At 43.3% G+C, this 15,335-nt stretch overlaps 1 protein-coding gene across 20 annotated transcripts in view; it reads left to right on the top strand.

The window, feature by feature from the left end:
• The window catches only part of SGIP1 (SH3GL interacting endocytic adaptor 1), a 271,977-nt gene that overhangs the window by 51,530 nt on the left and 205,112 nt on the right, over window positions 1-15,335 (top strand). The window contains exon 3 of one of the 20 annotated variants that reach the window (XM_031968941.1): window positions 13,169-13,302. The exons of the other annotated variants lie outside the window; for them this stretch is intronic. Coding sequence (XP_031824801.1) covers window positions 13,242-13,302 — 61 coding nt within the window. The 5' untranslated portion in view covers window positions 13,169-13,241. The remainder of the gene's footprint in view (window positions 1-13,168; window positions 13,303-15,335) is intronic. 20 annotated transcript variants of the gene reach the window in all.

Raw genomic sequence — 15,335 nt, 5'->3', positions numbered from 1 at the left:
GGATGGAGGGGCCTCTGTCTTTTTCTCAGGTCATACTTAGCCTTGTTACTTAATTTTCAGGGTTTGATCCACATAAGTTTGTGGTTCTTTAATATCAGATCCCCAAATTTCAGCTCTGTTTCAGGGCTGTGTGTAACAGCTGTGGTTAACCCAGCTTGATCCATCCAAAGGTAATAGGGACAGATAGTCTCAAATAATGTTTGAAAGCCAAAGTCTTGGAAAGGGGGCTTTTAACATGGCAGCTGCCTGCGGGGGCACCCTTACTAAATGTCACCTGTGGGGGGGGTTGAGGAGGGAAGAGTGCCATAGAATGTCTGAATTAAAGAAATCAGTGGACCTACTTTGGAAGGATAGGGAACTCCCAGGTGAGGAAACTCTCCCTATCAATGCAGGTCAGCTCCTTCTCTGCAGGAGCAGCTAGATGGCGTGATGGATGGGGCGCTCTACTGAAAACGACTGAACACATGCCTTCTCTGCAACATATAGTGTAAAGGAGTTGGCTAGTGTCCTGAGCTATTAAAGTGATTTGCCTGGATTTCCCCAGAAATTAGGGGTCAGAGACAGCATTTAAACCCAGGTCTTCCCAGCTTCAAGATGAGTTCTGTATCCTCAGTGCCCCACTGTTTCTCATGCTCTAGAAAACTAACCACGTATGTTAGCATTATAATTAATTATGTGCCCAGATGCCCACCACTCTCCTTGCTTTCCCGTCTCCTTCCCACATACAAATACACGCATAAATTAGGGTCTTAACCTTCTTTGTCTCATGAACACCTTTGGGAGTCTACAGATTCCAAGACATCCAATTTGTGCTTTTCTAATGCATCAAGGGAAATCGGTTACATCGAGGTGGTTAGCAAAATACATTTTTTTAAAAGTTCATTGGCCACAGATCACTAAATTCTGCACTAGACTAGAAATTTGAGGAGGGCAGAGAATTAGTCTTACCCAATAAACCTATGTTTACCAGCACCTAAAACAGGGTTCTGTCTACATCAGGGCCTTCATAAATGTGCATTAGATTGTTGCTACTGAAATATGCTCTAGCATGGGCCACACAGAAGTTTGGTTTTATGTCTTCGTAGAATAATGCAAGATTTTTCAACTCCCATTGCTTGTTGGAACAACTAAAAGGGACAAGAACTTCACAAGACGTTCTAGGATAAGTCATTTTGTTACCACTCCAGTTATATCGATAGATTATTTTAAAGAGTCGAAACGATTTAGAAGATATCTCTGAGTCAGCTACCAACAAATCTGAGGAGTCTTAGTCCATTTTACAGATTCTTGATTGAATAAGATTACTCTTAACCAAGGCAAACCCTTGGATAAAACTCCATGATAACTGGTTTCTTTTATGGAAAAATTATTTATCTGGGAAGATTTCTGATTTGAGCAATGTTACAGAATTTGGAAGTATTCAATCTTCATGGAGAATGATTTAAAGGAGTCCGGCTTGCTGTGGCCCAAGGAAACCTTAAATGAAGTAATTGTTGGCTAAGTGCATCATGCTTTTTTTTTAAATTAGGGTCAATCATTGTACATACATTGGGGCAGACAAAGGGGTTGCTTTGGAGGAATTAGATAAGGCCATTTATAAAATCATTGAAAACAAGTCATATACTTGACTTGAGGCAACTAGGTAGCATAGTGGATAGAGAACAAGCTTGGAGATAGGAGACAAATCCTGCCTTAGATTGTATTTTTAATTTATTTTTTAATTTTTTTTCGGCCTCAGATTCTTAATCTCATTTTTTTCTTGGATAAAATAGGATAATCATAGCACTACTGGAATTGTGGTGGGGTTTATGTAGGCTAAAACATAAAGCATTCTTGTAAATCTTAAAGGTCTGTATAAATTATTATTTTTGGGGGTTACATCCTTTGAAGGCTACCTGTAATTTCTGCAGAAGTCATTGTCAAATCCTCCCTAGGCCAAGGCTGGCCCAGGCCACTTATGGGCAAGGAGAGTCCAGATAAAGTGATCTCTTCTGTTGAGGATAAGAAGCAGAGCCTGAATCAGGAGCCAGGACAACTTAGGGTTAGGTCAGGGTGAATGTCTTGGGAGGACTGACACCCAACAGTCTTGGCTAAATGGGAAAGTGAATTAACTTCTAGAGGGGGGAATCTCAGGACTGGCTTAGAAGGAAAGAGCCAGGTCGGGGAGAGGGAGCTGGCTTTTGAACTCAGCTTGTCTCCCCCTGCTGCAACATGGCTGCCTTGTATTTCTGGCCATTACTGGTGGACAGGGGAGCATCATATCAGAGAATCATAGGGTTAGAACAGGAGAGGACCTGGGTAGAAAGAGGGGCGGTAACTTGCCCTCACACAGCCAAATGAGCCTCTAAGTCTGGATTTCAGCTCACCTTTTCCTCAGTCCAGGCACAGAGCTCTAGCTGCTGAGCCACCCAGCTGCCTCCATCCTCTCTAACTGAGTCAGTGCCATAGCAGACAAGTTTTCAAGTGGGGCAACGTACCCCAAACGAAAGAATGGCCTCAGTTGACCGCTGGATGAAGCGCTCACTCTCGCCTACCATCTGTGAGTTTCTTATTTTAACTAATTATTCTTGCTAACTTGGTACTAGTCTCATTACTTCCATGTTGTTGAAGGGAACCACATGATCCTGGGGAAGGAATGATGTGGTATATAGCCAAAGGACCCAGGCTTAATTATAGCTCTGATACTTAATACCTGCCTGTTCTTGGGCAAATCCCTTTACCTGTCTGGGACTTAGCTCCCTCCTCAGATGGCATTGAAGAGCACCTTTTAATTTTAGCTCTGTGAGCCTGTGATTCCCTGATATTTGGGGGGGGAAACCTATTTTCCCTTGATTCTGGTCAAATTCTGCCTCTGTTTCTGAAAGCCATTTGTGTTCAGAATTAGGCATTTTGCAATTCCCTGTTAAGGGGTCCTGACCTCCTGCTGCTTGGATCTTTTTATAAACAATGAAGACTTTTTGCATCTGGGAAAGGGGGGGGCTGTTGAGTCTTCTGAAAATGCTTTGATGTGAGACTTGCTGCTAGGTCAGAACTGGAGCATCACAGTAGAATGGCTGTTCTCTTCTGGCTGTTCACTTCATGGTCCCTCAGAACTTGAGAAGTTTAAAGACGCATCCATGCTTGTAGATCTCCCATCTATTCCCACAGATTCTGGGGGACTGATTTTTGTTTTTGTTGTTTAAATTCACCTTCAATTGAAGGTGATCAGGTCTCTGGTCACCTCTCCCCTCACTCCCTCCCCCGCCCAATTCATTGAAAGCCCAAGTTCTAGAACCTAAAATTCCTTATTATGTAAACTCATTATTTCACATGTACGTTTAAAGGTTTAAAGGCCAGTCTCCGTAAAAACAAAACCAAATACTCTTTATCTTCAATAAAAATTTATTTAGACAATCATGAGAAAAGACTTAATGACATTAGAGAGGGAAAGAACATAGATATTGTCCATGTTCTATGTCTACCACAGAATTACAAAGATGGGGAGAAAGGATTAGAGATCTTCCTCTCCAAGGATCCCTTGAAATAGATTTTTTAGCTGAGAAAAGAGAAGCAGGCCATGAATGGGTTCTTCACTTGAGAGCTGTCTTCAAGAATGTAAAAATCTGTCAAGGATTGAAATTGTTCTACTGAGTTCCAGAATGGAGAACCAAGAACAATGAGTGGTAGTCACAAAAAAGCCAATGTAACTAAGAAGGAAGCTCCAGATAAGCGTGATGTAACTAAAAGTTAGAGCTACCCAGAAGTGGGATGGGCAATTGGAGGCTATTTGATGAAGATGCACCTGAGCCTGAATCATTTTAATGGTTTAATCTGTAAAGCACTTGGAAGCAGGGTCCACCATTTTTCGTTTTTATATCTTGGGCCTCTAGCCCAAGTTATGTAAGTTCCATGCTCATATATGGGATCATAAATTTAGAGCTGAAAGGGGCCTTACAAGTCATTTTTGTCCACCCCCTAATTTTACAGTTGAGGAAACTGAGGTACAGCAAAAGGAAATGTCCCACAGGTAGTAAGAGAGAGAAATGATAGTGTAAATCCTTGTTATTTAAACCTAAATCCTATTTTCTTTCAGCTAAACTCCCCCTAGCAGATCCTTCACTCAATCACTGTGATATAGTCACTGTCCTCATGCACCTTAGTCTATATACATGTGTTTGTGTGTGTGTGTTGTATACACATATATATGAATGTATATATCTATCTATATGTATGTACATATATATACAGAATCTGTGTAATAACTATATATGTATATGTCTCTATAGAAAGATCCAAATATTTATAAATACATATTTATAGATATGTAGATAAATATATAGAGATGTATCTATATCTTGCTCTAACTATATATAGATGTATCTCTTTATGAGAGATTTCTATATATCTAAATATCTGTGAATATATATATATATAGATATCTGTATTATATTCATGTATACACACATATATGTATGGAGAGAGAGAGAGAGAGAGAGAGAGAGAGAGAGAGAGAAGTACCTAATTATTATATCCCCCTTAGACAGTGAGGTATAATAGGATGATTTTTTTTACTCTGCTTAGCCGGGAGCCCAGCACATAGTAAGCACTTAGTAATTGCTTATTGTTTGAACTCTAATAAGGAACTCGCTTAAAATAGTGGAATTGGGTAGGATGACTGTCGGGAAGGTCCGGCTTGGAGGTAGGGAAGGCGATAGGGCTGCGTGAGCTCCCAGGACTGGTCCCGCCAACCCCCGCTTACCTGTGGATGGGTCCCAACCCCATCACCTTCTTGGGCTCCTCCTCCTGGCGTGCAGGTGATCCTGTTCTCAAAGCCTGTACCCGCCAAGGGTAAAATCCTGCCCAGCTGGAAAGGCTGCTCAGGGGCCTCCCGGAGGCTCTGAGCCTAGGGTTTGCGGATTTGCTCTTTTAATGTTCTGATAACCACATTTCCATGTAATTGGCTTCCTTTGTAATACTGTGTATTTGATGCTTTTAAAGACATGACTCCGGGAAGAGGTCCACGGCTTCAGCCGAGCAGAGGGTCCCGGGCAGGAGAAAGGGTCAGAATCCCTGCCTTGGAGGGAGGCCTTGAGCCTTACTAAGGTCAGAAAGGCCCAGGATCAGTACGGTCCATGACAGATGGCCAGAATAAGAAGGGCACCAGCAGCAACGGCTCAGCATCGCCGAGCAGGTCTTGGGTTTCGAATCACTTTCTCTGTGTTTCTCATTTTTGTCCTCACCGCAACCCTATGAAGTCACTGCTCTGGTTAGCCCCATTTTATAGAGAAGAAATGGAGGCAAATGGAGGCTGGTTTTGCTCATACAGCCAGCAAGGCTCTTTGGTGACATATGAGCTCACTCCCCTACTGCATCCTGTGCTCTCTCAGTACCCCCTTGCTTCCCGACTCCCCAGATTGCTTTCTGTGCACCTTATAGACACCTCATCATTTCTGTGGGATCTTTACCTTCTATGTTCTTTATAGATTCTCATCATTTCTGTGGGATCTTTACCTTCTATGTTCTTTATAGATTCTCATCATTTCTGTGGGATTGTTACCTTCCATGTTCTTTATAGATTCTCATCATTTCTGTGGGATCGTTACCTTCCATGTTCTTTATAGATTCTCATCATTTCTGTGGGATCGTTACCTTCCATGTTCTTTATAGATTCTCATCATTTCTGTGGGATCGTTACCTTCCATGTTCTTTATAGATTCTCATCATTTCTGTGGGATCTTTACTTTCTATGTTCTTTATAGATTCTCATCATTTCTGTGGGATCTTTACCTTCTATGTTCTTTATAGATTCTCATCATTTCTGTGGGATCGTTACCTTCCATGTTCTTTATAGATTCTCATCATTTCTGTGGGATCTTTACCTTCCATGTTCTTTATAGATTCTCATCATTTCTGTGGGATCTTTACCTTCCATGTTCTTTATAGATTCTCATCATTTCTGTGGGATCGTTACCTTCCATGTTCTTTATAGATTCTCATCATTTCTGTGGGATCGTTACCTTCCATGTTCTTTATAGATTCTCATCATTTCTGTGGGATCGTTACCTTCCATGTTCTTTATAGATTCTCATCATTTCTGTGGGATCGTTACCTTCCATGTTCTTTATAGATTCTCATCATTTCTGTGGGATCGTTACCTTCTATGTTCTTTATAGATTCTCATCATTTCTGTGGGATCTTTACCTTCTATGTTCTTTATAGATTCTCATCATTTCTGTGGGATCTTTACTTTCTATGTTCTTTATAGATTCTCATCATTTCTATGGGATCTTTACCTTCTATGTTCTTTATAGATTCTCATCATTTCTGTGGGATCGTTACCTTCTATGTTCTTTATAGATTCTCATCATTTCTGTGGGATCTTTACCTTCTATGTTCTTTATAGATTCTCATCATTTCTGTGGGATCTTCCTTGTTAAAATACAAGCTCCTTGAAGGCAGGGACTATTTTGTGCCTTATTTTATTTTTCGATATTCCTAATCATCAGCATAATTCCAAATAGTAATATTTGGGCCTAGAGTCAGGAAAACCTGAATTCAAATACTGCCTCACACATTCATTAGCCGTGTGACCACAGACAAAGCAATTAACTTCTGTCTGCCTTGGTTTTCTCATCTATAAAATGGGGGTAACAGCACCTCCTCCCAAGGTTGTTGTTTGGACAAACTGTAGACCTTAAAATGAGACATGAGTGCTAGCTAGCTATTTTATTACTGTTACTGTTGTTATTGGCTTGTTTGTGGGTTAGAACCAATGAGACAATGTTTGGGGATTGGCAATCTCTAAGAGGCTTTATAAATGTGACAGATTCATTTCTTCCCTCTCTTCAGTCTCCCTGGATCTCCTCTTTCTCCTTTATTTTATTTTCTCCACATCTTTTTTTTTTTTGATCCGGAGTCTTTCCTGACTAGTCGCCCCCTTCCTTCTCTCTCCTACTGCAGAGAGGGTTGGGTAGAGAGCTTGACAAGTTGATAAGACTTTTTTCCTTCTCCCTCTCCCTTCATATTTTGGAAATTAACTTCTGTGGACAAGATTGAGGATGCAGGTAGCTGGTAAATGAGGGAAGCACTATGTCTCTCCCCTGAACATATCAGAGGGGAGGAGCCCTCACTTGTGCCCGGGGGGATCCCAAAGGTCATTTCCTCTGACCGTGGCCCAGAGAGAGAAGGCAATGGATGAGATGACAGGAGCCTTGGCCTGCTCTCAGGAAGGACCTCTGGGGACCCCACTCCTTGTTTTCCAGCTGAACATGCTGAGGTCAACGGAGGAAGGTCACTCAGACAGGAAGAGGCAGAGTCAGGATTCAAAGCTGGTTTCTCCAAATCTGGACCCAAGGCAATGCGACCCCTCTCCTTCCATCCTAAAATCTTGGAACAAGGGACCTCAGAGGCCATCCAATAAGAACCAGCATGTTCTCGAAGCTTTGTCTTGGAGAAGCTCAGACCTATAAGCCTTACACTGTGCCATGTGCCGGGAGGCACTTAATAAATGTTGTGGATGATCCCAGTGATGCATCTCATCAGATCCAAATCTGTACAAAGCTTGATGAACCTACCTGTTAAACAGCGGGAGGAACTGAAGAGCTGTTGGCCCCCTGGGGCCTCCCTGACTCATTTTCCCTCCTTCACAGCATGTTTTCAGCTCTAGCTCCCTCCCCAGTGTTTGATCATTCTTGAGTAGAGGCAGGGGAGTATGGGGGGGTAGATTGCTGCACTTGACTTTGAGCTCCTTTGTTTCTAATCCAACCTTTATAATTTAGCACTTGGGGATGCTGGAAGACACAGGTCACTCAGGCCCCTCCAGGCCCCTTCCTTCCTTTCCAGTGTTCCCACACTCTCCACCAACTCTGACCTTCCTGCTGTTCCCAGTTCCAGGAGACTGGCCTCTGGAAGCCTCCCCTTGCTCATCTCACCTCTTGGCTTCCTTCCCACCTTTCAGTGTGGCCTTCATCTGCTCTTTCACTCTTAAGATCACCCTCAATTACACTGGGCCCACATCCTATTGGCCCATATTTGTATGCTTATGCCTCCACCATGGGTCAGGGATCCGCCTTCTCTCCTTAATGTCTCTGGCACTTAGCACGGAACCTCTCACAGGCTCCTCGAGAGGTCCCCTATGATCTCGCCACCGAGTCAAAGCTAGGCTGAGACCTGCCTCGGTGGAAGAAGCAACTGGGCTAGGAATTCTCCACCCCAAAGAAACTGCACTTTCATTTCCCATAATAGGAGGTCCTGCACTACCATTAAAGACCTGAACATTATCCCAGGTGATACATCTTCCCGTGTCACTTCAAGTCATGAGTTGATCAATATTTTCAGTAGCAGAGGGGATTAGGGGAACCCCTAGTTGATATGGTTGGGTCCACCCTGATGATCCACTTGATGAGATTCCAGATAGAGATGGATCTTCCTGAGTTTGAATCTGGCCTTAGACACTTCCTAACTAGGTGATGCTGGGCAAGTCATTTAACTGTTTGCCTCAGTTTCCTTATCCATAAAGTGAGCTGGAGAAAAAAATGGCAAACCCCTCTGGTGTCTTTGCTGAGAAATCCCCGAATGGTGTCACGCCTGGAACGACTGGCCTGAAGCCTTGGCTCTTGGGTGAGTGAATTGTGGTGAACTTTTCTGAAGGGTCTCCATTGAAGACCATTATCTCCCACTTATTGGTTGTTCAAGTCCGGAAGTGTGTTCTCTTGTTAAAGAGCCTCCTCCCTCCCACCATCCCTCCCAGCACACATCTACCCTTGCTGTCCTTTGCAAGAAGGGGCAAGGAAAGAGGTCAAGCCCAAGAGCTAAGAGCTTTACCAAGTACAAGCAGATTAGTTCATAAGCTGTGGGAGGAGGAGTCTTCTCTAGGAGACAGCGCCCTGTCTCATCAGTATGATTTGGGATTCTTCAGCTCTATTTGGGATTGAGGCTGACCTTCAACCTGGAAATGCATTAGGCTGATTGAGGCCATGTCTCAGTTCAATGAAGGACTCCCATAATGAGCCCCTTTACATTTGTGTAGCCACCAGGTGCTGCTGGTGAGCAAGGCCAGGTGTCATCAATCACCTCCTGAACAGGAGGACTTGGATGAATGTCCAGGAAACTCCCTCCCTCTCACCCCTCTCTTCCTGGAGGCAAAGCTAAAACCCTTGACTTCCTGGGGAAGGAACCAAAGGAACCCACCTGAGCTTCCTCACTCCTAGCCTAAGGCTCTACCCTGTATTTTTATGGGGAATATCTGAATCCTGAATCCTCCTGCCAGATCTGAATCCTGAATCCTCCTGCCAGATGTGTGGCTCCTTGCTTTGATCTAGTGGCTTTAGTCAAGCAAATATATGCCTCTTTAGTGGAATATTCTCCATCTCTTTTTTTCATCTACACATGAGCAAAATATACAATAAATAGCAAACAAGACAATCTGGAAAATTTTTAAATGTTATACAAATTCTGGGTGTTGTTATTCTCATTATAAGGCAATGTGTGCATTTGTGACAAAGACTAAGGTTTCCCAAACCCAGCAGTGAATGAATCACTCAGAAGGACATTCACCTTCCTCTCTGGGGAGAGGAGAACTAAAAGAGGGTTATGTCCTACCATCTCTGCCTGCATAATCAGCAGTGTAGCTTTCACCCAAGGTCATCCTCCAATTCAAGCTGACTGTAGCCCTCAGCTATCCGCTCTCCATGTCTTCAAATTCACCTCTCTTCCTTGGGGCACCATCTTGGTACTATTTCCTTTCTTCTTGGTTCCTCATCCCACCAGCCCCCTTGAAAACAAGGTCAGGGGTACTCCAAGGCAGGCCCAGAAGTTGGGAAGCTCCAGCCAGCAGTGTAGGTACCTGTTCTGGTCTCTTGAGCCATCCCTGAGGACTTGTCCAGAAGCAGCCCACATGGCAGTAACTTTCCCCTGATGGTGCTTTGCTGAACCTCCTGCTCTTCACCTTGCTCCATGTTTTACTTGGAAGACTTACACCAAGACAGGAATGGGATGAACGTACATGGGATGAAACATTGTCAATGGGGTGAACACTATCAGAAAGATTACCTACCACCATAAAATCATGACTCCATTGAAGCTTGTCTAGACTTTCTGGGAAAAAAGTCACTGTAGACACCTACCCTTATAAAACTTTTAACAGGAAGTCTGAGAAAGAAAATGTTGACCCAGAATATCCTTGGTCGTCTCTTATATTAGGAGAGAGATGGATTTTAATCAGTTGCAGCTCCTGCGGGGGACCCCAAAGTAAGACCAGGAGAGATTCTTAAAGCTGCGTAACCAGGTGTGATGAAATTGCTGAGACCAGTTTGAGTGGACTCCCACTTGCTTCTCATTTTGCCTTGTCTGTGTCTATTCAGTTGTCACTTTGTCTATTGATGAGAACCAGTCTGGTCATGATTTCCATTGGAGGTTTCTAGAACTGCTTCTTCAGACCCAAAACAATAGATTTCCCTGTTGTTGTTAATTTGCTTTTTAATTGTGTCCACCCCCCATGACCCCATTTTGGCAGAGATATTTGGAGTGATTTGCCATGTCCTTCTCCAGCCCATTTTACAGATGAGGAAACTGAGGTAAACAGGGCTAAATGACTCACTCAAGGTCACACAGCTAGTGAGTAGGTCTGAAAACAGATTAGAATTCACTGGGGCTCTATCCATTTCAGCACTAGTTTCTATAGTGAAGTTTAAATGAGATAATGATATAAAAGGGTGTAGCCCAGTACCTGGCACATAGTAAGTGCTATGTAAATTCTTATTCCCTTCCCTTCCCTCTATTTAGTAAAGGAATGACCTTATAAATGTCCATTGGAAAATATTAAGCTGGAATAGGAAACCCATGCAGGACAATTTGGAGAGGAGAGTAACTGGGTTTCTTCTGCTTTGCTACTAAAATTATAAACGAGAAGGCACTTGGGGAGTCAACTGACCTTCCTCAGATTGAGACAAAAGAGAAAGAGAGAAAAGGAAGAGAGGCAGAGAGGAAGAGAGAAAAGGAAGGGAGGCAGAGAGGGAGAGAGGAAAGGAAGAAAGGCAAAGAGGGAGAGAGGAAAGGAAGGGAGGCAGAGAAGGAGAGAGGAAAGGAAGGGAGGCAGAGAGGGAGAACAAATAAAGGCATGGCTGGTTGGGGGAATTTCCAGCTCTGTGCAAGCATTAATCCATCAAAATGACTTCTCCAAATTGCAGCCATAATTGTTAGCGATGATTTTGAAGATGACACAGGCAAAGAAGATGGAATTAGATTTCTCCTCCTGGTGCTAGTAGTTGCTCTTGATATCAAAAAAGAGAAAGCGTATTTTTGAAAAGAGACCTCCAGGCTCAGGGACTGAACCAGACAAAAGGGAGGAAGAGCAGTATTCAGGCTTTTGTGCATCCTCCAGAAACAGAGAGTAGGAGTCCTCCTTGTGTTTTCTCTAACTCCTTCCTGTTTACCTCTGGTCTTGTCAGGTCATGTGTAGATACCATCTCTGTGGCTTGGGTTGTCTTATCTCCACCCAGATCCCACTGGAGGAAAAATTGAGGGCCATTTTTATCCATTTATTTAATATTAAAGATCTTTGGGACCTGATCAGAGTGCTTTTCCTTTTTGAGGGAGGGTCAGTCAAACCAAATAATACACCTCCAGGTTCAACCCAGTAAATAGTGGGGAAAGGTCCTGTTCATTTGGGCCTGAAACCTCTTCCAAGACCAGTCAGTTCTGGTGTTGTTGCGATATATGTGTCAGAGAGCAGGGGCAGAGCGAGGGGTGGGAGAGGAGGGAAGGGAATGCACCTAATGAGGTGTTGCCGGACAATACAAACATTGTCGGGACAGCTAAGCAGACGGTCCAGGGAGAGCCGAGGAGGCCCCAGCTGTGCTACTAAAAGTGAGGACGGCATCCCAGCATTTTAGGGTTGGAAGGCTCTTTGACCCCGACCCAACTCATGCCCAAAAGGAGTTTCCATTGTGGCGCTTGGCGAGCGGACCTCCAGTCTCTGCTTGAAAACCCCCCACAGAAGAGAACTCCTTGTGTACTAAGGCAGCCCCCACCCTCTCCAACCTTACTTGTTGGGAAGCTTTTCCTGACCCCAAGGCTGAGCCATGTTTTTGCATCAGCTGTAGCTACTTCCACATCCCAGCAAAGCTGAGTTTCTAACATTTCTGCTTTTTCAGAGCTTTTTGCTAATGAAATGTAAGCTTCTTGAGAGCAGGGACCACCCTGTTCTCATCTCAGTTGAGTGTCCCCACCACCCAGAACCTTGTGGAGTTTACCGAATTTGCCCAGGACCAGGCATCTGTAGGCGAGGCCATCTGACTCACTTCTGCAGTCCAAGCCCCAGATGTAGGCTCTGGGATTAGTCAAGCCAAATTCAATTCGGGGTGCAGAAGATAATCTAGAAGTCTCTCAAACAAATGAGATGTTAATGGGCAAGTTCACACCCTCTCTGGGAAAGTCCAACCAGATTCCCAAACAAAGAGCAGAACCAGATCTGGGATTTTGCTGATAAAAGGGATATCTGACAAGGAAATTCTCTCGACATTTCTTATTATTCTCTGGGTTGCCACTGTGCAATTCTCAGCAACAGCCTTAAATTAATTAGACTCCCTTAATCAGAAAATCATGGATTTAGATTGGAAGGGCCCATTGTGCACCGTGCCCAGGTACATCTCATTTTACAGATGAGGTTAAGACGGAACCATTCAAACGTACATTCAAATCTGGCTTCAACGCTGTGGGAAGCTGGCTTGTCCTCTTTGGGCCTCAGTTTATGCACCTCTAAAACGAGGGGGGTCAGACTTAGAGGCCTCTAAAGCCCCTTGGGCATCTAGAGCTGGGGTTCTCCATGACTTGTCCAAGTGGTACAGGTGGCAGTCCCAGAACTAGAGTTTGAATGGAAGTCCTCTGGCTCTTGTGAAGACTGACCTCCTAGGGCACAGAGAGATTCATTGATTCATCCAAGTGCCACGGCCATTGAGGGCCCAGACTCCCAATGCAGCACTCTTAATCCCCCAGCACTTGAAGCCACGGGATCAGCATCCCTTCCTTTCCCTGCCTGCTCTGAAACCAGCTTCACTTCCAGCACAAGGCAGAGTGAAAGGCAGGGATGCCGAGCCTTCCCAGATGCTCCCTGTGTTCTCAGTTCTGGCTGTGGGGACCACCCCACGGCCCTTCCAGAGAGGTGGACACAGACAGACCCTTTGTTCCCCAGGAGAGGACGCGGAAAAGCTCCGGAGGATTGGATCTGTTCAGACTTGATTGCGCTGTGATCAGTTAGCCCTGGGATGATCCTGAACTTGGAGCCGTTACTTCCAGCCCGCTGGCTGTGTCCAGCACATCAGGCAGGTTAATGATACTTTTACATATTCCTAGAACCTCAGAGATGCCTCCTGCTCCAGTCTCTCATCCCAGTGTGAAGCTGTGATGGGACTCGAGGACAGCAGCTCAGATTTAGTGTCTTATCTTGCGGTACCTTCCCCCTTAAACTGCTAGTTTGGGATTTTAAATACCATCTCTTAGAGCAAGAGGGAAGCAAATGCTGGAGTTTGACTTTTTTGAAAGGGCAAACTGATTTAGAATCCCCAACACTTAAAGTTCACACGCAAAGGTAAAAATTCTCAAATCTTATGCAGTAACTAGGCACCAACTAGTAGTCCACATGGAAAAGGGGAAGGATAAAGGATGAGGGAGCTGGGAGCAGCCCCGGATGCTACTTCTGGTTGTCACTAGCAAAGTGGAAACTTGTACCTCTTAGGGGCTCAGTCTCCTCATCTATAAAATGGGAGAGTAAGACCAGATCTCTAGAGTTCCATTGGTTCTGTGATGCAAACAAAAGGGAAGGGTTCTTTTAAAAAATAGTACTTTATGTTTTCAATTATGTGTAAAGATAGTTTTTAACATTCATTTTATTTTTGTAAGATTTTGAGCTCCATCTTTTTTCTCCCTCCCTCCCTTATCTCTCCCTCCCCAAGACAGGAAGCAATCTCTGATACAGGTTACACATGGACAACCATTTGGAACACATTCCCATATTAGTCATGTTGTGAGAGAGAAATCAGTACAAAAGGCGAAAAAAATCACAAGAAAAAAAAAGCAAACAAACAAAATGTGAAAAATCATGCTCCAATCCATATTTAGTCCCCAGAGTTCTTTCTCTGCTTGCTGTTGGTGGTTTCCATCCCACTCTATTGGAATTGCCTTAGAGCGCTGTATTACTAAGAAGAGCTAAGTCTATCATAGTTTATCATTCCCTAATCTTCCTTTTATTGTGCATAATGTTCTCTTGTTCTGCTCACTTCACTGAGCATCAGTTCATATAGGTCTTTCCCATCTTTTCTGAAATCACCCTGCTGATTATTTCTTGTAGAACAATAATATTCTATAACATTCATAGACCAGGGGCATCCACTCAATTGCCAGTTCCTTGCCACTGCAAAAAGGGCTGCCGCAAACACCATTGTCCCTATGGGTCCCTTCTCCTCTTTTATGACCTCTTTGGGATACAGACCCAGTGATGAGACTGCTGGATCGAAGGGTATGCACAGTTTGATAGCCCCTTTGACATAGTTCCAAATTGCTCTCCAGAATGGCTGGATCAGTTCACAACTCCAATAATGCATTAGTGTGAGGGAGGGGTTCTGTTGTAGGGCAGTGTCCGGCTCAGTTTTTTTGCCTTTGTATTGCCAATGAGACGCTCATTTTGGGTGCTGGAGGGTGGGAGTAGGCATGGGGGAGCAGAACCAGACCTATGATTTTATTGATATAAAAGGAATATCTGACAAAGAAATTCTCTCTACATTTCTTCTTATTCTTTGTGTTGCTACTTTTTAGCCCAGGGACATGTAGGCAATTAGCAAATGCTGAATACGAATAATAATAATGGTTAGAATGTATATAGTGCTCCAAGGTTTGGAAAATAGGTGCTATTATTATCTCCTTAAAAGAACTAAGGCTGGCTCCCTCATGCTTCTCTACCCCTACATACACACACACACACATGTACATGTATATACACATATACAGGTATATGTTTATACACATGTGTATATGTTATGTACACACATATACTTTTACATAATTACAAGTATGCAAACGTCATATAATATACAATATAATTTTACATAATTACTAGTATACAATATAATATGCATAACAAATATGTCATGATATGCAATATAATTTTGCCTAATTACAAGTATACAATATAATATGTATAATAACAAATATATTATGTAATATGCAATATAATTTCACATAATTACAAATGTATAATATACAGTATAATTTTACATAATTATAAGTATGCAGCATAATAGGCATAACAAATATATTATGTAATAAACAATATAAGTTTATATAATTACAAGTATACAATATAA

This window comes from Sarcophilus harrisii, chromosome 4, assembly GCF_902635505.1.
Source record: "Sarcophilus harrisii chromosome 4, mSarHar1.11, whole genome shotgun sequence".
Lineage (NCBI taxonomy): Eukaryota > Metazoa > Chordata > Mammalia > Dasyuromorphia > Dasyuridae > Sarcophilus > Sarcophilus harrisii.
The sequence above is the reverse complement of the archived record's forward strand: the minus strand, read 5'-3'. Positions and strand labels throughout refer to the sequence as shown.